Source organism: Lonchura striata, chromosome Z (assembly GCF_046129695.1).
Source record: "Lonchura striata isolate bLonStr1 chromosome Z, bLonStr1.mat, whole genome shotgun sequence".
Lineage (NCBI taxonomy): Eukaryota > Metazoa > Chordata > Aves > Passeriformes > Estrildidae > Lonchura > Lonchura striata.
Window position 1 is genome coordinate 46,660,423 of NC_134642.1, and position 23,315 is coordinate 46,683,737.

Consider the following 23,315-nt stretch of genomic DNA (forward strand, 5'->3'; position numbering starts at 1 on the left):
AAAGTTCTGTCAGTCAGGCAGTTAAGAGATTCCTGTGAAGCCCAGAGGGTTATTCCTGTCAGCCCAACTACACTGCCCTGCTGCAGGATAAGCTGCCTGGGACAAACGATGAACACTAAGAAGGTCCCTCAACTCTGTCACTCTCCTGGTTCATGTAAGGGGAGTTCATCCACTCAACCATTATGGACTTCTCACTGATTTCCAGAGTTCCTCTAGCAGGGCTGTGTCCAGGGGAGCTCAGATCTGTGGTTCTACAGGCTCAAGAGCGAGCCAGAAGTACAGACAAAAAGCAATCACTCAGAACACAGTATTTTTACATTCAGAACAGAGCCTTTTACATGGGAACCTTTATTCTCACAGAGATCTGTACATTCAAGTCGCACATGCTTTCACGTCTGACAGAGCTGGAACAGTGGTCTGTTAGCACAGTTTTAAGAGTTTATGCCTCAAAAGTAGACAGGAATTTTGTGACTATTTCCTTCAACTTTGCTTCTGTCTGGTCAGAGATCTTCCCTTCGGTCCTGTGGGAAGAGTTCAGTTAAATTCTGAGACAACAAACAAAACAGGGTCAACCCTGAGACAAACACAGAGGCTTTACAACAAACCTCTCAATTTCTAACAAGTTCAGTAGACAAACACATTTGTTTCATGCATGAAACCATCCCACTGATAGAATATCCCTTCTCCTAAAAGAGCCTGTCCTATTTAAGAACTGAAGTTTGTTCACAAATTCTTTCTGAACAGCTGTATGTATTCCAAAAAGGCCCAACCTACAAAGCTGGTCCTCAGAGACAGAAGGCATATGATTTTCTTCGTGACAAAAAAAGCCAAGACCAGTTTCCACGATAAGATTATTCAAATACTCAATCCCCCAACAGTTCACTCAGCAGCACTTAACCAACAGCACTCCAACAGCTCAAAGCTGTCCACAATATAGGAATTGAATCAATCAAGTAATTTCAGGAACAGGTTAGAGGAGACATATTGCAAGAAGGTTCACTTTAAGCATCAGCTGCTTTTCCTAAGAGCTGAAGCTGAGGACGGCAGATGGCAGGAAGCCTGATTTAACCTCCAGTTTTGATACAGCTAGCTGAATGCCTCATGTTCTAGGATACACTTAACTAACAGTTCAGTGACCATTACCTGCACTCCAGACATCAACACTCTTGGGATAAAGCAAGGTAAACCACGTACCTGATTGTGGAGAGGAGGTCCTGGTGCTGGCTCAGTACATGAGCTAGGAAAGCACTCTCAAATTTTGTGATCTTGCTGGGCTCAAGTTTGTCCAAGTGACCTCTGACACCAGCATAGATGACTGCCACCTGCTCCTCAATAGCCATGGGAACTGCAGGAAAAGACAGCACTCACACCACGGATGGAACTCTTCCATCAGGACACAACAGAGTACTTGGAAGACCAAGCACACATGACAGCTCAGTTCAAGCAAACCTGTATTTACCATGTGCACAGGACAGACACAAATGCTAACCAAGCTTGACCTTGTTAGCACAAGGCACTAGTGGCACCCAGACCTGCCAAGCCCAGAGCACTCACCGTACTGGCCCTGCTTGAGCAGCTCTGTCAGGCGCACACCACGGTTCAGCAGCTGCTGCGTGGCAGCGTCCAGGTCAGAGCCGAACTGGGCGAAGGCAGCGACCTCCCGGTACTGAGCCAGCTCCAGCTTCATGGTACCGGCCACCTGCAGGGTACAGTCACAGCCACTGACATCACCTCTAAGTGCCTAAGAAGTTTGAATGTTATCTGGCAGCTGACAGGTGTTGCAAGTCAGCTCTGCCTTGCACTCTATACAAGTCAATCTACAAACTGACAGATTATAATAAACATTACAAAAAACCCACACTTTACCGTATTTCTCCCCTAAAACAGCAACTGTTGATATTAAATCTCTCTAATTCTAGATTTAGTCATATTCTAGGTAATTTAGTCTGGACTAAAAGCCTGCAGTTAAGACAGCATTCTCTATTTGTAAGTGATCAGTACCCAGCTGAATACACCAAAACTTAATCATACATCTTTATGCAGGGACTACTTCCCTTTCTCCCATGACTTTCTCAGCAGGCAATGGAAGCATTAAAGAGATCTCTAAAGTTTGTTCTTTTATAAATTCATAACACTAAGAGATCCAAAGCTTTATCCCCTCTCACACTGTTCACATTTACACACCACTCATCCCTAGCATGAGGAGGAATAGCAATTTTGCAATTACCTGCTTCATAGCCCTGGTCTGAGCAGCAGAACCCACACGGGACACAGACAGACCCACATTGATGGCTGGACGGATACCTTTGTAGAACAACTCAGTTTCCAAGAATATCTGCAGGATACAATTTTATCATTATCTTGTTCAGAAGCCTGGAGGCCTCCTTAGAGACCAACCACTAAGTTCCATGGAGATGCTGGGCTGTGAGGAAGCCCTACCTGTCCATCGGTGATAGAGATGACATTGGTTGGAATGTAAGCAGACACATCCCCAGCCTGAGTCTCGATGACAGGCAAGGCAGTCAGCGAGCCGCCCCCAAAGGAGTCATTCATTTTGGCTGCCCTCTCCAGCAGCCGAGAGTGCAGGTAGAACACATCACCCGGGTAGGCCTCACGGCCAGGGGGGCGGCGCAGCAGCAGAGACATCTGACGGTAGGCAACGGCCTGTGTGGAGCAAAGACAGCCTTCAGCGCTTTGCACCCCACTGAACATTTTAGATCTCTACACCTGATGTGTTCTTACAGCTACAAACATCAATGCCTCACCACAAGGCCTAAAACCAAGGTTTCCTGACCTGTTTGGACAAATCATCATAGATGATTAGTGCGTGCTTCCCGTTGTCTCTGAAGTACTCCCCCATGGAGCAGCCTGAATAGGGAGCCAGATACTGCAGGGGTGCTGCATCGGATGCTGTGGCAGACACCACAATAGTGTACTTCATGGCATCTGGAAAGGATTGGAGACACCTCTGAGTGCATTAAGTCATCATGCCCAAAATCAGCAAACACAAGCATGTGAAGGACCACTACTGAAGTAAGTCCAGGCAGTGTCACTATGCTGCTACAGGAAAGTCCAGCACACCAGCTGAACACATCTGCTAGCAAAACTGACTCAGGAAGTCTTGACAAGTTTTTCTTCTAAAAAAAGTCACACTGAGAGCCCCCAGTTTCCTGGCTGTTTGGCTCTGTGAGAGTTTCAAACAAATCACTATCCCTAAAATGGGACATGTTTTTCCATAACAGCTGCCAGGACTACCAGGCATGAGGTCAAAGTGCCTGATCTCCTGCAAGCTCTGTTAAATGTGGAGTCTTGGTCATGGAAACCACTGACTCTGACAAGATGCTGTCATTTAATGCCTTGCGTTTGGGCAGTGAAGGCTCTTCACCACATTTCCAACTGCCATTCACACTGACTGGCACATGAAACACACAGGACAAATGCCAAGTCAATGACAACTTGAAGGCCACAGCTTGTCACCAAGCCTGTCTGCCAAGATGAAGCTTTCAACTCTGATGAAAAAAACCCTAAAACCACAGGGTGACTTTTCCAGAAGCAACTCAGCAGTTTGGGAGCCTCAAAACAGTATTTCTAATTGTGATACAGCAAAAATTAGGGGTTTTTTTCCCCAGATAGGTACAGAGATTTCTTGTTCATAAAATTAAGTCATGCACTCATGTAATAGGAATTCTGTGTACACCTGAAGCCAGGAGAGGTCACAGCATTAAAACGAGAACAGGATGTCATTAGGTGCCAAAATCCATACCTGCATCAGTGAGCCTCTTGACCAACTGAGCAACAGTGGATCTCTTCTGGCCAATGGCAACATAGATACAGTACAGTTTCTTCTTCTCATCCGTGCCATCATTGAATCGTTTCTGGTTGATTATGGTGTCAATTGCAATTGAAGTTTTCCTGTGGAACAGAGAGGCTGGTAACTTGCCCAAGGTTTTCCCAATCCTTACCCAACCCTGTATCCAGCTCTGCTGTACCTGAGTTTCTGTTCAAAGAACACTTTAGGCTTGAGTATTTAACTTACCCAGTCTGCCTGTCACCAATGATCAGCTCACGCTGGCCACGACCAATGGGCACCAAGCTGTCCACAGCCTTAATCCCCGTCTGCATGGGCTCACGCACAGAGATCCTGGGAATGATCCCAGGGGCCTTCAAGCCAACTCTCCTACGTGTCTTAGATGCAATAGCACCCTAAAAGAGAGAAAAAACTGCTGAGGTCTGTATCACACAGATACAAGCAGAGGAACTTAGCACCCAGCTGCACTTACCTTCCCATCAATTGGATTGCCCAGGGCATCCACAACACGGCCCAGCAGCTCCTCCCCCACTGGAACATCCACAATGGCACCAGTCCGCTTCACAACATCACCCTCTTTGATCAGTCTGTCGTTACCAAACACAACAACACCAACGTTGTCAGGCTCCAAATTCAGGGACATACCCTAGAACAGAGATCACATCACCCTGAGAAAATCCATACTGACATGCACAAAATCTTTCATATTGACAGGATTATTTCACTGTGTACAAAATCCTACATGATCTACCGCAACCTTGTGACAACAGTCACAGTTAAAGTGTCTATTTCCGTTCTTCAACTCTACCAGGTAGTTATATCCCAGCAGCCTAGCACTCAAGTCAATTGTTTATCTAAAAAGAACAGAAAGGGTAAGCAAGGTTCAAGAACAACATTACTCCCCTGCCTAGAAGTTGGACAAGAAAAAAGGACTGGCTTCTATTCTGCCCAAGGTGAAATGGGTCATTAGAAATGCTCAAAGAGCTGATTCAGTACTCCTGAAACAGGTTTTAACTCTAACTCATTGACAGGACTAAAAGAAGCCAGCAAGCTGCATAATGTATTGAAGCAGAGAAGTCATTATTAAACAGCTAACAGAAAAGACACCCTGAAACAGAAGAAAAAATCCAGCGCCAGGTTAGTCCTTTTACTTTCTGAATGAAGAAAAGACAGATCAAATGTTAAAACGCTAGCTGAGAATCAGATGCTGATATTGAAAGCAGTGTTACAAATTTGAAGAAAAAAAAATCACCCGTTACTACATATTGAAGTTGCAAGGAAGCTAATGCAATGCTCATAGTGGTACCTCCAAGCATAGTCTCATGTCTGCTTAAAAAACTGTCTTTTCAATATCTCTGTACTAAAGGAACTCCTTCAGTAACAGCTTACCTTCAGCCCAGAAGAGAACTCAACCATCTCTTCTGCCTGGACATTTCTCAGGCCGTACACGCGGGCAATACCATCACCGATCGAGAGCACACGGCCTGTCTCCTCCAGCTCAGCCGAGGTGTCAGCTCCCAGGATGCGCTCCTCGAGAATAGAGGACACCTCAGCAGTACCTGGAGAGAGAAGTTTGCAATCAGATCAGCACGCTAACGTACAAGAAGCACTCAGTAAGCTTGCCTTGAATGCACAAGGTGCTCTTTCTCAGCTGTGCTCCACAGTCTAGCTACCACCAACACCTTTACTTAGGGTAAGATAAATACCAGCTTCTGTAATCCCAACTACTAAAAGCAGCTTCAACTCATAATCACCAGCCAGCTACAACCACAACAGGCCTGGCTGTGTAGTTATCCACTTTCCTGATTATGTCCTACGCTCTCTCTCTCTCTCTAGAAAGCAATTAGATTAATTAATCAGCCCTACCCTGCCAGAACAGACCTGCTTGTAGAGCAGTTACTTAGCTCTGGATACATAAAAACACCATGCCAAATGATCTATGATCCAATATCCACATGTATGTAAATGAATTTCATTATGTTTCAGGAGCAAGTTGTTTGATATAAGCTATAAAAATACATTCCCCATACTTCAATTTGACTTCCAACAGCTTGTTACCTCCTCAGCTAAGAAACAGTAAATAACACTGTAAAACTTGTTTCCTAGTAATGCCCTTATTCACCTTAAACCACTTTAAAAAAATTGCATGAAGCACTGCCACCAAACACACTGCTACACACTGCAGCTGTCTCCTTTAAACACCAGACTGCTGGGAGGAAAATAAAGTTGCGCTCAAGGACACAAGGTCAAACCCAGGCAGGCCTGGGGAAGTCATCCTGTCCTTCATTCTGTTACATGCAAATCCAATCTGGGGCTGTTTTTTTGGGTTTTTTTTTGTTTTTTTTTCAAATAATGCTGCAGGTGACTGGAATACTCCTGAAGCAGGTACTCTATGTAAACCAGCTGACACGCAGCCACTCCCTGCTCTGGGGGCATTGTCAAGGTATTAAAGTGCAGTTTGCTGGATGTGACTGGAAAAGAGTTCACCTAAATATGCGTGTCCTGAAGTGCTGTCAACTAACACTCACCATAATCAAATTCCTTTTTGTCTGACAGACCATATTCTTAAACGACACTCAAGGCCTCTCTCAGACTCACCAGTTTTCTGAAAGCATGATTTTGAGGCATGGAGGTTTCTTGTAGCAACAAATGCTGCAGGGAGGGTGCTCCTGGAAACCTAAAATAAGTCATTGTTTCAAGAATAGTAAGATTTCTTTAATCACACTAAAAAACAAACAAACAAAACACAAAAAAAAAAACTAACCACAAACAAACATACCAACCAAGAAAAAAAAAAAAACAAAACAGCACGCTGAGAGATTAACAAATCTTTGATCTTGAGCTGCTTATGTGCACCTCAGTTTTGAGCTAAGCACCACAGCACCCCAGTGACAACTGTGGAACCAGGTCCAGCACCACTAAGGAAAGACATATTGAAGGACATTGCTCCAAATGTCTCGCTGCATTTTTCTGCAATGCGCTGATGTCGCCATCAGTCGCTGCAGCAGCTCCCAAAGAGAAACCTCCTCATATTTGTCATTTCTGTGCTGAATATGAGAACCCTGGGGCGTAAGGAAATCACTGCACCATTCAGGGCTCTGCACAGAGAGAAAGTTGTGTCTCCTAACACAAATCTAACTGCAGTGATTTTGGTATTGTTAAAACACCCACAAAAAAAAAAATCCACAAAACACTATAACAAAAAATATCTCAAAATACATATCTCAAAATCGCATTTACTTTGGAAAAAAGCTCTGAAGTCATTGAATCCAACCTATGACAAACACCACCTTGCCAACTAGAACATGGCACTAAGTGCACTATATCCTTGAACACCTCTGAGTCTGATAACTCCACCAGCCCGCTGGGCAGCCCCTTGCAATGTCTAATCACCATTCCTGAGAAGAAACTCTTCTCATGGCCGATTTTGAACGCTAAAGAAGAAAAAAATCTGTAATAATGAACGCATTACAAGGTCATTCTTTTGCACTTCTAGCAACGCTCCCAGTGCAGCACCATTGCAGCAATGATGCCACTTAATATCCTGCACCCCGAGCAAGCCTCTCCCCCGTTCATAGTCATTGGAAATACTGCCAGGAGTGATCCTCATCCTCTTCCCACCCTTCATTTCCTCACCAACATGGGATAAACCCCTCACCCCCACAACCCTTTCCCTGGGAGCTTTAAACCACCACCCTGAGCCTGGGCAAGGACACCCCGTTCCTCAGCGGGTCTGTCCCACAGCGTTGACAGTACACCCCCTGCTTCCTCCCCCACACTCCGATGTCACCCCCTCACACCCTCAATGTCACAGCGGCCCCCAAGATGGCGGCGCCGCCGCGTCCCCCCGGCCCCGCCGACTCCGGGGCGGGCATGGCGCTCACCAGGCCGGCCTGCCGCGGCAGGGAGCGGGCGAGGGCGGCGGCCACGCGGGCGGAGAGCATCGCGGCGGCGGCGGGTCCCGGGGGAGGCTGGCGCTGGGGCACGCTGAGGACGGCCGGCCACACGCTCTGCGCACAAAATGGCGGCGGCGCCTCAAGCCCCTTTTGGCGCCGAGGCCTCGCCCACGGGGCGGGGCGGGCACGGAAGCGCTTCCCGTGCCCCTGGTTTGGATGCGTGTGTGTGTCTGCCTATCTGTCTGCACGCGAATGTGTAGAATATGCAATAACAATAATACTAATAATATTAATTAAAAAAGCTAAATGAGGCTTTTAGAAAAAAAAAGCCCGCAGCAGGAGGTGTCCTTTAAATGGCCCTGAGGGGCGGAAGGGGCGGGGAGTGAGGGACGACCGGGGATGGGACACGGGAAGGAATAGGGACAAGGGCGCGGACACGGGAAGGAATAAGGGAATAGGTCAGGCCCTGAGGTAGGGGCAGGGACAAAGGCCGGGGACGTGGATAGTGACAAGGGCAGGAGCACGGAAAGGAACAAGGGCAAGGGCTGGGACAGGGGCACGGAAAAGAACGGGGATAAGGACAGGGACAGAATCAGGGACAAAAGTGTTATCCCGCGGGCTTGTTCCCCGGTGTGCAGCACCATTTCACACACCGAGGCAAGGTATTTTTTTCTCTTTTTCTAGTTAGCACAAAGCAGGTAGTTGGGGGCTTAGGATATCCATCATCAAAATGTTACACGTTTCAACAACCAAAGGCGCCAGCATTCATTGCTTTCAAGTTACATAACTTCTCAGTACCATTCTGTGAACTACCACTTCAGTTTATTACCACTGAGATGCTTATTTGCTGCTTAGATCTCTCGCTTTTCATTTTAGTCTGAGCTGGTCGTCAATGAGATGCTGGCCACAAGCTGCCACTGCCAGAATTATTCTTCTCCCAGGTACTGACGGCTCAGTTCTGCTGACTTCAGTCCTCATGGCTCCCATCCAAATAGCCGTTCCTCTTGGAATCTTGGTTTCCTTAAAAAAATTCGCCAAGCACAATGCTCACAATATACAGCTGCTTAATCATAGCTGCCCTGCTACTGATTAAATCTTGAGGGGTGTAAATCTGGTGGGGCTCAGCAGGGATGGGGTAATGACAATGCTGTCTGCAAAAATTCAATTCCTTACCTGTTGTGCAATAAGCCAATAATTAGACACACAAGACAGACATTGATTATTTATTGCAGTATTGTGCAAGACTGGGTGTTCAGTGGTATTCCAGAACAATCAAAAAGCTTCACAATTTATACATTTTAGCATACAAAGGAACTAGCATTCACTGGCTATGTGCTACATAGTTCTCTTATTAATTGGTGTTCTATTGGTTTATTATTCTATTGTTTCTCATGCCCAGTCTTTCTCTTCTCTTGAGTTGGTGGGTTTCTTGGGTCAGCTGTCACAGATTCCCCCTGCCAGTATTGCTGTTTACCCAGTCAGAACTAATTTCAGCACAGATGCTGGGTTCACTTTATTAGTTTCTTCCTCATCTTGGAAGTTCAAGCACATGTCCTTGTGGCCTGTAGACTCTGCATTCTCTGTTCCCACTATCAGTGGTACATCCTTCCTTCCCATTGAAGCATATCAAGTTTGACAAGAGAATTCCACCAACAAGTAATTTGCTTTCTCTTAACACATGAACATTACTTAGAGCTTGCTTGTTAGCTGCTGTTTCATGGATTAAATCTGATTGCCCCGAGTATAGAAGCCCAGAAGATAAGAGGTTGTGGGCCTCAGACACCTGTAGCTGGATAACTGTGGAGCCAACCAAGGATTGTTGGTAACAAGATCAAGGTTTGTTGGTAAAAAACACAGCTGTGAGGAAGAACAGGAGAAGGGACCATTCAGAGATAGGGCAGCATTTATCTGGGATAAACATCCTTGTTCTAGTTCCTGGAGACAAACACAGCACAGCACAGCACAGCAATGAAGCCAAGAAGCAGTCTTAAGACTGTACAGGAATCAAGACACCAGAGACCCTTGAAGTCCTCCAACTCATTTTCAGAAAGGTCTAGAAAAAGGAACTATAGATTATAAATTTGCATAGAAAGTGAGAAAGTAACCTCTAGGGCAGGGAAACTCATCTAAAAAAGGTGCCCCCACAAAGACCTTATGTGCAGGCACCCAGGACCCTAGACATTACACCAGCCAGATCAACACTGGAACTAAGCCTGGTGATCTCCTTCTTCCTTTTTCCCACTCTTTAATCCTGCTTTCTTCCCTTTCACCCTACCCCTTTATCCAGAACCTACTGCCCTGGTGTTACATGAGGAGGTCAGAGACTACCATTAATTTCCATGCCAAGTGTGTAATATAACTTGGAAAACTTTTGTGAGCACTCTGAATTTTGTCATTCCTTTTGACCACAAGCACCTTAGATGCTCCATTCCCCTAAAGGGTTGAACACCACACCAAGACCCTTCCAACCTGGGCCAGAACAATTCCAAGGCTGGGGCATCCACAGCTGCTTTGGGGCACCCTGTGTGCCTGCCCACCCTCCCAGCCAGCAATTCCTTCCCAATATCCCATCTGTCCCTGCCCTCTGGCAGTGGAAGCCATTCCCTGTGTCCTGTCCCTCCCTGCCTTGTCCCCAGTCCCTCTGCAGCTCTCCTGGAGCCCCTTGAGGCCCTGGCAGGGGCTCTGAGCTCTCCCTGGAGCCTTCTCTTGTGCAGGTGAACAGCTCCAGCTCTGCCAGGCTGGCTCCAGAGCAGAGGGGCTCCAGCCCTGGCAGCTGCTCCGTGGCCTCCTCTGGTCTGGCTCCAGCAGCTCCATGTCCTTGTGCTGTTGATGTGCTGTTGTGATGGCTGGAGGCAGCTCTGCAGGTGGGGTCTCACCTGAGCACAGGGGCAGAATCCCCCCCCTCTCCCCCCAAGTCCTTCAATCTCCAGCTGGGGATGATTTTATGTCTCATATGTGAGACAGGATTCAGTGCTGAAACTCAAGCCCAGTGTGATTGATCTGCTAATCCAGAGAGATTGGTAAAACCACAGATTCCCATGGATTCCCCTTCTGGGAATTGAAAAGGTTAAGTGAAAAATCCTTAGCTACTTTGGCATGTGTTTATGAAATGTAATTCTTCACCAATCCTTTCCATGCTGATTGTTTCAGAAATCACTTAAATTTCTGTAAAGGTGCCTTGGAAAAAAAAAAAAAAAAAAACAACAAAACAAAACCAAACCACATGGATGTTAAGAACTTATACCACTACTTCCCTGGGCCAGGGCTTCACACCCCTTTTTGCGAAGACTATTTTCTGAATTTCCAATCTAAATCTCCCGCTCATAGCTGGAGACCATTCCCTCTCCTCCTGTCCCTGTTCCCTGGGAGCAGAGCCCGACTCCCCCAGCTGTCCCCTCCTGGCAGGGGGATGTGCAGAGCCACAAGGTCCCCCCTGAGCCTCCTTTTCTCCAGGCTGAGCCCCTTTCCAGCTCCCTCAGCCCCTCCTGGGGCTCCAGCCCCTTCCCCAGCTCCGTTCCCTGCCCTGGACACGCTCCAGCCCCTCCGTGTCTCCCTTGGCCTGAGGCCCAGAGCTGTCCCCAGCACTGGAGGTGCCCCAGCAGTGCCAGCACAGGGACGGGCACTGCCCTGGGGCTGTGTCACACCCTGGCTGGGGCAGCCCAGGGGCCATTGGCCTCTTGCCCCCCGGGCACCCTGGGCTCGTGTCCAGCTGCTGGCACCGGCACCCCCAGGGCCTTTCCCAAAGGGTGCTTTCCCTTTCCAGCTCCTCTGTCCCAACAGGCAGGTTTCTGCTGTATTTTTCGATGTCTTCCTCTTGCATCTCTTCTCTTTGGTTTTTATGTTGTTGGGGTTCGCTTGGCGTTTTTTAACATCCTCCCTTAAGTGGGAGCCGGCTCGGTTCAGAGCGTTCAACATCCCGATTCACTGTTAAACACTTTTTCCATCACTACTCCCCCCCCGGTGTAACCCCGCGGCCCTGCGCCGCCCCGCCCACTCCCGTCAGGCTCCGGGCGGGATGGCGGCGGCGGGAGCTGCGGGCGGCGATCCCTTCCAGGAGAAGCTCACACGGGTAACCGGGCCCGGCGGGGTCGCTTTCTCCTCTCACCACGGTTCTCTGCACGCACACACACACAGGCACACACACATACACACACACACACACACATACACACATACATATTGTTCGTGCTGTTTGCGTCTTGTGGTGCGGAGGTTTTCTCCATTGCTGCTTGTGTAGGTTGCTGAGGTGCCGGTACGGCAGCAGGATGAGGGAGGAGGTGCTAGGAGAAAAAACACACTTAAAGTTATAGTATAAATAGCTGCATTCATTCTCCGTCAGGTTTATTAGGCAGGCTTATGCAAGAATTTATGTTCCTTACGTGGTGTAGAACTGTTGTGAACGAAAATAAAATTGGAACTTTTGGGGCATGTAAATAACAATGTATGCAAGGTTAAATGTTGTTAATACAAGTAACAAACTGTGATTAGAAGGTCAGTGGTTTTAATACAAGTAACAGAAGTGTGATAAAGGTTGGGTGTAGTGAGTACAAGTAACAGGTTGCAATTAGGATGCTATAGATACATGTTACAAATGCAGAAATAGTTATATTAACAGCCAAGGGTGGTTGTACGTGTCCAACGGCGGGGGTGGAACCAGGGAGGAGATGGAGTGGTAATCTTCATAAAATGACAAAGTTCCAGAATACATTACATCATGAGGCACAGCCACAACTTAAGCCAAGATTGGAGGAGAGCCAATTAGCAACAACAATGGCAAAATGATTGGTCCAGGATGACCCAAGTTATAAGCCAGTCAGAGACTACAAAATAGACCTATCACAGCGTGGATGTTGGGCGTTCCAATCAGCTCATTGAAGGAAACTTTAAAAGGCTTGGGGTGTCTGACACACAGCTCTTTCCTCAGGGTTTTCTAGGAAACACTCCTAGGTTACAATTGTTTAGTTACTAAGTTGTTGAAACAGTCTCTGGACTAGCCGGAGGCTTTGATTCCAGTTGTTTGTTCTGTAATAAACAGGCTTTTTTTTTTTTAATCAACCTGCCTCCTTTTTGTTATTTTAAAGTTTTCTTTCTAAGCCTGTCCACAACAGAACTTCCATGTTTTTCAGTCATTACTGGTCATATCTAACCTTTCTAATCTAATTAGGTTGGATATTAGGGAAAATTTCTTCACACAAAGGGTTGTCCAGGCCTGGCACAGTTGCCCACAGTAGTGTGGAGTCCCCATCTCTGGATGGATTTACAGGCCGTATGAATATGGCAGCTGGGAACTTGGGCAGTGCTGGGCTGGGCTGGGCAGTGCTGTGGGAATGGTTGGACACAATGACCCTGGAGGGCTTTTCCAGCCACAATCACAGCCCTTCCTGAGACCACTGTGTTGATCTCTTATTTCTGACCCTTTTTCCAATGGTACAGCTGCTTTGCAGGGCTTGTGGCTGCACATTGTGGTGGCTCTCTCCCACTCTCCTGTAAGAGAGACTGTTCCCAGTGATGTCTCAGGCACTTTTACCCCACATGCTTTAACACAGTGTTCACCATTCTTCCCAACACCCAATTAACATCTCTTGGGTTGTTACGTCTCTAGCCAGCAGGTCACATGAATAAAAAGGCAAAATTTTATTACATGGAGATAGGCAGGTGTCCAAAGAAATGATGGAGATTAAAAAGGATATAATATAGTCTTCTCAACAGACGGTGTTTAAAGAAGAGGAAAAAAATTTTTTCTCCCCTTTTCCCACCCATACCTCCTGGACTGACGTAGAAGTTGCTCTTCAGGAATGCAGAGTTTGCACTGATTTACATTTTTCACGTGTATCAGCTATTTTCTGTCATTTCACATGATTGCTTGCTCTTTTGTCTCCCTTCTCTGGCAGGTTACTTTATGGCTAAAGAAATTATATGAGAATGTGCCTATTCCAGTATATGAGGTGAATGAAAGGACAGTGGATATTTTGCATGAAGTTATGGAGTTCAATGAAGAGACAGACAGGGATGTTATGTTGCTGATAGAGGACATGAAGGACCAGACATCCAAGTATGAAGCAGAAGGTGAGTTTGAAGCTCCATTTCTCAGTTCCACCTGAGTCAGGCTGTTCTGAGTGATCCTGAAGATTGTATTTGTTAAAAACTTAGGAATGTATATAAATATATGTAATCAAAACAGACTCAGCTTTTTTTTTTTTTTTTTAATGTGATTTTTACTACAACTTACAGTGACGTAAGATTGGTCAAGGACAATTTTTTAAGCTATCTTGAGCAAGACATAAATGTGGACAAGCAGGTTAATTGCTAAAACCTCCTAGTCTGCTGAGCTGGATGCAACAGCGCCTGGATAGAAGAAAGTGTCCCTGCAGCTCATTCAAGAGTCTGAGCTGGTGCTAAGCCACTGTTAAGGAAAGCCCTGGAGGAGTCTGAAACAACATTGAGATGATTAAGTAGTGCTGAAGCTGCCTAGAGTGACTATTTTATAATTTGTTTGGGTTTTTTTGAGCAAGTGAGTGGTTCAGGGGACCATAGTATGTTTTTAACACATATAATAAAGGACTGTCACTTCACAGGCTTTTCTCAGGAAGGAATTTTATTTTTCTGTGCAAAAGCAGGCATAGTACACATAGTACATAGTACACATTAAGATGTTTTTGAAAGGAAACATGTTTGGCTTTTCTTCCTTCAAGTGCCTTACCACCAAACAAAAAATGATGGAGGCAGATTTCGTGGCTTTGCCATGAACAAGGCTCAGGCTGAGCTTTGTGGGGAGGTGACCTGCAGGTGCTCATCGCTGTAGCACAAGGGTGAGCTCTTGTTTGTCTGATGTCAGACAGACTGGTCAGGGAGGGAGTGGAGCAGTGCTTTCTCCCTTTATACACTGAATTTGTTTGACAAATAGAGATGTGTCAGCAGTTTGACATGAGTAAGCCTTTTTTAAAAGTGTCTCTTTTTCCTCCAACAACAGGCAGGTAGCCAAGTTCCCAGTGTTGGATTGGGTTCTGGCTTTGAAGAGTTCCATAAAAGAACAGTAATATTAAAAAAATCACTACATTGGGTTGTATATATTTTCCAGCTGACTACTGGAAGGATATTCTTGAAAAAAGCCTGGGTCTTTCTAAGGGCAGTCTGTCCGAAGAGGCCACAAAAGACCTCTCTGACCTGGTAGAAAGTGCTGTGGAACTTGAAGTGGAGGACACGTCTCTTAGCAGGTAATTCTTCACAATCTGTATTCGTGGTGAGGGTCTGTGCTGTTTTCCTCTGTTGTTTTGCATCAGCAGCTTCAAACTTGGCACTAGGAATCTTATTTGTCAGGCTTATTTTTCACCCCTTGGGCAGCTTTGGAAGGGCCTGGGATAGAGTTAAATCTCTCCTTTTTCTCATGATTTTGTGGTCAGTAGCTGCAGGCTGTTGCCAGTTGGACTGTTGTGCCAGGTATCCCAGGCTACAGCAGTGTTCCTACTGCTTAGGCAAAGACTGGGAACTGTGACTGATCTTCCAGCCTCAGCTCCTCATCTTTGTCTCATCTGGTCTCAGTTCATGCGAGGAGATTGTCTCTGCCATGGAGAAATGGCATCTGTTAGTCTGGTCTCCTTGGGCCGCTCTCCCTAGCATGGCTTTAGCCCATGGCAGTGCAGCAATTGCAGTTAGAATGGCAAAATATGCCTTGGAATCCAATTTTTATGTGATATTTAGGATCTTGGCTCTTACATCTCTCTTTCTGAGCTGGAGGGGGGAGAGCTTTGGGCCACTTGGGAAGAGGAAGATACTCAGATGCTACTGGACACATCTTGTAACCATGCATTTTCAGGGACTGAATAAAGTTTCTCTCAAAGGCAGTGAGGCAAGACAGGAGTGGAGCATGTGGTGGTTTTATTCACCAGAGTGCCAGTTGTTGTTCACTTACTCTTACTCAGGTTGCTGGGCTGTTTTCCCTTCCATGTGGAAATCTGTGATAGTTATGGAAAGCAAATTCCCTTAGCATCTTATTTAAATTTACTCCTGCCATAACATGAAGAGGAAAGAAAGTAATTCATTTAAAATGTGGAGAAAGAGGAGAAAAGAGTAACAATTACTCTGACTTTCAGAAGAGCTGACTTCTAAGCATTCCCACTGATTCTCTCTTCACCAGCTTCTACTGTGCCATCGATGACATGACCTTGGAACTGTATGAAACAAAATCAGAAAACGAAGAAATGGAACTGAAATATAAGACTCTCAAGGAAAAACTAACTTCAGCACTGATGATGGAAAAGCGATTAGAGAAGTGAGTAATGGATGAGGAAGAGGGAAAGATTAAAGTAATACTGGTGATCACTGTCTTGGGCAACATTGGTTGTGGTAACTAACAAGGAAACTGAATTTTAAGGCATTTGACACATCTCCAATTCTAAATATTTGGAAGTATCTATTAAAACCCATATGTTATGGATATTTGCTGTAGTCAAAAGAGATCTGGGAAAGCATCAAACCTATTCTTTTCAAAGCAAAAGTGATCTATAAGCTGTTTTCAGATACAAGTTTCCATCTTCCACCAGCTGCTTTTGTCTGAGGCTGGAGACAAATCTGAGTTTCTTAGCACATTTAGCATGGCCTCCGTAGTCAGACTGAGGGAGGCAAAACAAAAACCATTCTCAGGTAAGAAGGTCCCTTAACCAGTATGTAGAAGACATAATAATTGTAATAACTAAAAAAAATCAGTGTCAAGTCCATCCCCTGGAGGATGTAGTCTGGAGTGCTTTACCAAGCACAGCATGATCAACCCCAGCCTTGAGTGGATGTTGGCTCACATGCTCTCCACAGCTCCCTTCCAGTCTAATTATTTGTGGAGTGGTTTTTTTTTTGTGTGTGTTTTTTTTGTTTGTTTGTTTTTTGTCTTTTAAAATGTTAATTGGATTTGTAAAAGATATTCCTATGTGCTTTGTGTAGGTTTGCCTCCTCTTGATATGAGGTTTAGCTTGTGTAACAGGTCTCTAAGTGAGTTAGGGAACTATGTACAAGATTATTATCCTTTGCTTTTAGGCATATGGCTTTCCTTTTTGCCACTATTTTCCCTGGTCTGTGGGGTTCTGGAGGTAACAGCTCTATATGTTTCCATTGGAAAATCTCACAGGGAAATATGAGGTTTTCTCCATTTTCTTCCTTGTGTTGGTTGTATTGCAGGGTTTGAGCATAGATAAGTAACAGTATTTATCAGTATTTGTATACTGATACATCTTTGAATGTAACAGTTTTTTTCTTTTTGTATTATTTTTTAAGGGATATTGAAAAACTGGAGAAATCGCAGGAAGTACAAAAGGCCAAAGCTGAGGCTCAATCCAAGAACATGAAATTCCTGGAAGCTAAGTGTAAGGATATGAGAATAAGGATCAGCGATGCTGAGGTAGGTGGAAAGAATTTTCTTACATGACACTGTTATGGGATCACTGTGATTGGTTGAGCCCAAATTTGTAGTTACAGAGGCATTCCATAAGCTTCCTAAACTCCAGTACTGGGGACTCTTGAGTTAACATGACAACATGTGAATTTAGTTCAGTTGTCCCTGCTGATATTTCCTCAATGCATCCTGTGGTCAGTACAGTGCTCTCTCCTCATTCCCTGAGAAACTCTGGCAGGTTACTTTATGTCTAAAATAAAGCCATACCTGATACCTTGACAAACATGAGATGGAAAATGTTATATTACAATTGACATTTTCCTGGGTATCTTTCTTCAGTCTTGTTGTGTGCCATTCTCCCACTGCTTTTCTGGAAAGACTTGTTATTCTTAATACAAATTTTAGCAGCACCTCATTTTGTACACCAGCTATAATTGTGGCTCCAATAGCACATGTTTCTGCTGTGGACAAGCTGCATTCTTCCCTGCCTGTTTAGATATAAACAGAAGGAAATGGTGAAATCTTTCTCCTTCTTGTTGCATTTTGTGCCCTTTCCTGTTTGCAGGATCAGCTTGTTGCCAGGGGGTTGGATCAATCCCTGACACATGAGGCACTCATGAAATTGTCTGAGGTAGGTTTTTGGATATAAGTGGGATGTTGCTTCAGTGGGACAGGCCAGGTTTGCTTGTTGCGTGCTTTCAGGAATTGTAGTTTGCTGTTTGGTTGCCTGAACAAATCTTAATGGCCAAAGAAAGCACAAATAAAAATTCTGTAGGTGGATTCCCATGTACTGGGCTCTTTTGGGTGGGTTTATCTCTCCTAGAGGTGTCTACTGCAGAATTTCCACTGAATATATTCCCTGCCACTGCAAACAGATCTGCCACCTTTATTTCTGATCCATGTTAAAAACAGAGTGGATTTTCTGTGGACTATATCCCATTACATGGCTACCTGTGTATTGCAGTTTCTTGATAGATAGATAGAATCACCCATGTGATTCTTTCTATTTTGTGTGAAATAAATATCTTCCAAACACTTCCAAACAAGGGGATAAGGTCAAATGAAACCCAAATACAGAATCACTGTGTGCTATTTTGTTTTTTGTTGTGTCTTTAAATATAACATTATTCAGCTTTATTGTAAGCCTAGTGGAACATATGCTAAAGAAAAAGCACATTCCTTGAATTATTAACCACAGATTTTACAGCTTTGTGCTGTGCACTCAACACATCTTCATATTTTTTGCTGTTATTGTCTTGTTATTGTCTTGAATCAGTCTTTCTCCTCATTACTTTTGCTATCTTTTCCTTTATTTTTCCTTTATGTTTTCGAGTGGAGCAGTGAAAATAGATTTCCTGGTTTCTCTGTTGTGGTTCTCACCAACCAGCACTGGGTGGCAGTGCTCACTCACATTGCCCAGTGCTGCACGGGGGTACTGACCGGCGCTAATTTTTGTTGAAATTTTGTATCCAAAAAGCAACAGGCAAATTTGCTAGGCTTATCATCTTCTAGAGCCCAAGCATAAGGTACGGTTTGACTCCCTGACATTCATAGAACTCCTTTGCCAAGACATCAGTGAAATTGGCAGCACAAAATAGTTTATCTTTTTTATTTAACTTGGATTATTTGAAAAGAGTTCAGGACTGTGGAAGGTACCCAGTTTGCAGCCCCAGAAAGAAATTGTTTCCACTTGATAAGCACAGGGGAGAGTCTTTTTGCTGCTGTGTCTGCAAAACTTTGGTTTTCCATGTGTTTTATAGAGGATGAAAGCTCTCAAATTCTGAAATGTTGTAGGTAACTGTGGATCTGTCTCACTCATTTCCATCAATTCTACAAATAATTCCCTAGAATATGATCTACCTTTCTCCCTCTGCAGGAACTGGCTGCACTGCGTAAAAAAAATGAGCCATTGAAGATGGAACGGGCATCATATCATGATTTACCTCCTGTAACTATTTATTCCACTGTTACATTGTATCTGCCATCAGGTTAATTTTAGTGGACTTCAGAATGTAGGGGATATTGTTGTGATCCCTTTGGTGGACTGGTAGATGTCCTACAGGTCTGTTAATGATGAAAACCAAAGACTTGATCTCTATTTATTAATCAAAGCCGAGAAATTAAGTTTTCTTGTCAGGCAAACTTTGTTCTAACAAAGTAGACAGATTTTCTGGGTAAATTAGCATTCAGGTGAATTAGCTGGAAATTGGACAAAGAAATATAGAAGAACAGGAATCCCCTAGTATAATCAACTTTGTAAGATTTACCAGTACTTTAGTAACTGTTATCAGGCTGTCAATATGGTGGACACAGCATGTGGTGCAGAGTTTGGAGTTCTGAACAGGATCTTGAGGATCCTGAAGAAATAGCCAAATGTAGGTTTTGTCCCCTAAACTGGCTGCTCCATAATGTTCTTTGATTTCTCTTGAGGATGCTGGGTACTCAGCTCTATGAAAATGCAAGTTTCTTGTCTCCCTCATACAAACACTGATGTCTTACTCCTAGAAAAAAAAAAAAAAAAGCTGTGCCTAGAAAGGTGGTACTGTTGGTCTGTTTAATCCATATTCTTACAAGAGGCAGCTTTCTCCTTCCTTCAAGTGGACAGGACATTCAAATGGGATTAGGTTCTCCAGTTCCCTCCTCCAGCCTTGCTGTCAGTGGAGACAGGGAGAGCCCCTGGTGCAGGCAGAAGAAGGGGAGGGAGGTTTATCATTGCAAACTTATTGTGCTTTGGAAAATTTTTGTATAAATATGCTTGAAATCAAGTCCCTTGATTGGTAGGTTTGGAAAGTTGCTTAAGATGAAGGGGTTTGTTTAGACTTTAGGCCATACCAGACTTTTGAAAAATGCATGATTGCCCAAACCAAACCAACACTAGACTTAATGGCAATACCTTCTGCATGTGAAGTGCGTACACAAAATTGCATTAATTGTCCATTAATTCACCTGAGGCTCGTAATTAGATTCTTGTAAAGGTGCAAGGACTCTTGTTTCTTGATGAAATGCTGATTTTTATGCCATTTTCTCTCATTAGAGCATTCCCTTGGCACAAGTGATGGTTGAAGAAGAGAGAAGAAAACTTGTAAGAGTTTTTTTATCTTTCCAGGAATATGTATTAATTGATTACAGATTTTCCCACCTTAGACTGTATTCTTAATGTTCTCATGGGGAAACTTGATGAGGCAGAAGTTGTAGATACTGATCAGGAGAAAATTGTGATATCTGAGCTGCAAATGCGGTTGGGCACAGTGATATCAGTGAAGATTAGGTAGCTATATCCCAATGAATTTTGCCTATTGGAATGTTTATTCACTCACTGTAGGCCTCAGAAGCTTCCTTGCTCTTCCTGAACTCTCAGAGGGCTCCAGACTTATTTTAGTCAACTTGTGCCTTGTAGACTGCAATGGGGACGTTCCCCTGTAAAACATAGTGCCCATTTCCTCCATGTTTGTGTAATCTGCAGGTGTGGCTGTTGAGCCAAACACCATAAAGCTGTTTGGGAAGTTCACAGTTAGCTTTCCAGAGTGATCTGGGCCACGTTGAGCCCCATAAAACATGTTTTTGTTCCTTGGGGCTACTGCCTGCTTGCTTGTAAAGCACAAGTGGTAAGCCTTAAACCTGTGATCAAAAATCACATCTAGGTAGGAGCATTTTGCACATTTTCAGGTGAGACTGCCTGGGTTGGTAGACCACTTGTTTTAGATTCAGGAGTACAAGCTCCCTTTACCAGCCTAAGACTGTTCTGAGGTCAGAATGCTCACCTCTGGGGAGGACCTCTGAGTTGGGATGTGTCCAAAATCACATTGGGGCACAGAGTAAAGGCAGCTGAGCTTGTCCAGCCCGCCTTTGTTTGGAGGTTTCCCTGTGGCTGTCTGCCCTTTGCAGTGAGGAGTCCATCCAGTTCAACTGGCGTTAATCCCTCACTGCTGACAACCTCCCAGGGTTTGATCACTGCAGATGTGTTTGTTTACCAGCAGTGTGTGTGTGGAAGCTGTCTCGTGGTCCCTGATTCCTCTTGTTTTCTCTCCTGGTAGAAAGCCTTGGATGAAGAGCTCACAAGGGAGATTGAGGCTGTGCCTTTCGAGCTGACATAGCCCAGCAAACCCCAGCTCACCTGAAGTGGCCTACATGGAACATGATTTTCCTTCTGTTGCCTACTTACTTGCTCTAGCAATGTGCACTTCAGAATTCTTACTTGTACCTTGGCAGGTTTCTGCTTTGTTCTTCTCTCCGTTGGCCTTCTGTTTGTAAACTTCACCTATTTTTCATTAAATAGCCTCCAAACTTGCTGTTGACTTTATGAGTTATTTTTCACTCTGTGATACATACCTGTAAAGCAGCTCTATGGATAGTGCATAGTTTTCAAACAAAACAAAACAAAAACCTCACACAGACCTTTCTAGATCTGAAAACAGTATTTTTACAGAACCCCTGTGGGACCTGAAGATTTTGAAGTCAGATTAACAATTCTACTTCAAATGTCATCTTCCTCCAGGGTTCCCTTAGCCCTCTTATTTCCATGCTGTCCTCACACCAGCCTTCCGCACTTTATAAAGTGGTTTGCACGCTCCAGATTTTAGAAGCCATTTGATACCAAAGCAAAAAATTAGAAAATTTCCTGTATAGGAGGGAAAAAATCTCCTGTATAGGATAGGGAAAAAGCAAAATATAACAACAGTGGTAGCACCTGGGGACATTGAGCATGGGCCTGTTTGTTCTGGAAAGCATCCAGGCAAAGAGTGGTGTTCTCAGTGATAATCTGTTTGCAATTGGAATTGCAAGAGATTATGGCCATGACAACTGTTGCTTCACTGCAAAAGTTGATTTTACACTGATCTGCAAGAAGAGACATTCAAAATTATACTGGTTTTCAATAAAACACCACAAGTGTGACCTTGTCCTCTCCTTTTTTCCCCTGGGAAGAGCAGAGAGATGCCCAGAGAGCCACTGCCCATGGGAATCTCCAGCCTTTTTTATACAGCAGAAGGAGTTGCTGTTTAGTTCCAGGTGTTTAAATCAAGCTGTGAGGAACAGGTGAGTTGCCTTAGTTTTGGGGCTATTTGTCTTCATTTCTTCTGGGGTAGGAAATGAGGGCAAAAGCAAGTGGAAAATTCATGGGCTAAACTGGCTCAAGAGAAATTACCTCAGGGGTAACTGATGTGAAATTTGGAGCAGGCAGCATAGTGCAGGGATGATTACAGGTACAGCTACAGCTGACGAATAAAACCTACACAAAACCCATGGGAATGGTGTTTGAACTTGGAAAGAACAATATATAATCTGATTTTCCTGTTGTGGTAGGGGAAAGAAGTTGTCATCTTGGAAGACATCAGAACATGGCTGAGTAGACATCAAAGAATGGTCTAACAAGAAAGCCTGTGTAAGTCACTGGAGGTCATAGCCTGGAAATGGAGAAATCTTAATCATTGGAAGCTCTTAAAAGCAAGTTAGAAATTATTTGCTCGAGTGTTTAAAATGTGAGGGAGTGTTGATCACTCTTTGGGATACAAAGACAGGATAGATGAGGGCTTGAGAGTTCTACCAGCCCTAATTTTTAATGAGAGCCTCAAGACTTAAGTCAGCTAAGATTAGGAGAAGACTTTTTATCTCACACGTGTAGCCATAACTCCAGGCTTGGGAGGATTTCCTGGGCACTCTGGCACTTCCATGGCTCCACCTCATCATGAAGTGCTGCACCAGTTGTGCAGCCTGCGGCTGTTCTCCCTGCGCCCATGGAGCAGCTGCACCGCTCCCCAGCTGCTGCTATTTCACAGCACCTGAAGAGCCTGAATCTAGAGAGCAGCAGCGCCAAACTGTCTGGAGAGCTGCCCAAACACAGCCACGTGTTGCTTCCTAGTACTGGAAACTCAAGGAGGAAAAAAAATCCCCAGCAGCTGCATCTGCGCCATGTGTCACAGCTGAGCCGTCCCCAGTGCATGCAGCCTAAATCAGCGGACAGCTGTCAGGTCTGACTGCCCAGCTCTTGGTTGGAAATCGGGAAAAGTCAAATAAACGAGATTTGTGGAGCCCTTTGGGAAGGTTTCTCAGCTCTTTGGTTTCACATGGGCAGAGTGCCTTGAGGGAACCCTTTCCTTCTGGTATTTTGGGACAGACCAGCTTTTCCCATGTGGGGGTGGGATGGTGGAGGAGGAACAGATTGCTGAAGTCCTGCCGAGACAGGAGCACACCAGGCTGGCTTAGAAAACCTCTGATTCTGGGCTTCCCCCTCTGC

General features: G+C 44.8%; 2 protein-coding genes across 2 annotated transcripts; one reads left to right on the plus strand and one right to left on the minus strand.

Annotated features, from left to right (window-relative positions):
• Positions 1-329: 329 nt before the first annotated feature.
• On the minus strand, positions 330-7,824 carry ATP5F1A (ATP synthase F1 subunit alpha). The gene is made up of 12 exons (XM_021538907.2): positions 7,693-7,824; positions 6,407-6,485; positions 5,198-5,367; positions 4,281-4,454; positions 4,037-4,203; positions 3,764-3,912; positions 2,795-2,946; positions 2,440-2,664; positions 2,228-2,335; positions 1,555-1,699; positions 1,195-1,345; positions 330-521 (listed from the first exon to the last, which is right to left on the minus strand). The coding sequence occupies exons 1-12, from the start codon at positions 7,750-7,752 to the stop codon at positions 440-442; spliced, it is 1,662 nt and encodes a 553-aa protein (XP_021394582.1). The 5' UTR covers positions 7,753-7,824; the 3' UTR covers positions 330-439.
• A 3,863-nt stretch (positions 7,825-11,687) lies between these two features.
• Positions 11,688-21,372, plus strand: HAUS1 (HAUS augmin like complex subunit 1). The gene is made up of 9 exons (XM_021538884.3): positions 11,688-11,773; positions 13,596-13,770; positions 14,783-14,918; positions 15,839-15,973; positions 16,966-17,089; positions 17,649-17,714; positions 18,960-19,031; positions 20,118-20,165; positions 21,118-21,372. Exons 1-9 carry the CDS (start codon positions 11,720-11,722, stop codon positions 21,175-21,177), a joined length of 870 nt encoding a protein of 289 aa, XP_021394559.2. The 5' UTR covers positions 11,688-11,719; the 3' UTR covers positions 21,178-21,372.
• The last annotated feature ends 1,943 nt before the right edge of the window (positions 21,373-23,315 follow it).

Excerpts from the sequence above, each read along its gene's own strand:
- ATP5F1A (XM_021538907.2), bottom strand. The coding sequence starts at position 7,752 with ATGCTCTCCGCCCGCGTGGCCGCCGCCCTCGCCCGCTCCCTGCCGCGG. Across the intron at positions 4,204-4,280 it reads GCAATCCAATTGATGGGAAG|GGTGCTATTGCATCTAAGAC; the intron begins GTAAGTGCAGCT and ends TCTCTCTTTTAG. Across the intron at positions 1,346-1,554 it reads GCTCAAGCAGGGCCAGTACG|TTCCCATGGCTATTGAGGAG; the intron begins GTGAGTGCTCTG and ends CTTTTCCTGCAG.
- HAUS1 (XM_021538884.3), top strand. The coding sequence starts at position 11,720 with ATGGCGGCGGCGGGAGCTGCGGGCGGCGATCCCTTCCAGGAGAAGCTC. Across the intron at positions 11,774-13,595 it reads TCCAGGAGAAGCTCACACGG|GTTACTTTATGGCTAAAGAA; the intron begins GTAACCGGGCCC and ends CTTCTCTGGCAG. Across the intron at positions 17,715-18,959 it reads CACTCATGAAATTGTCTGAG|GAACTGGCTGCACTGCGTAA; the intron begins GTAGGTTTTTGG and ends CTCCCTCTGCAG.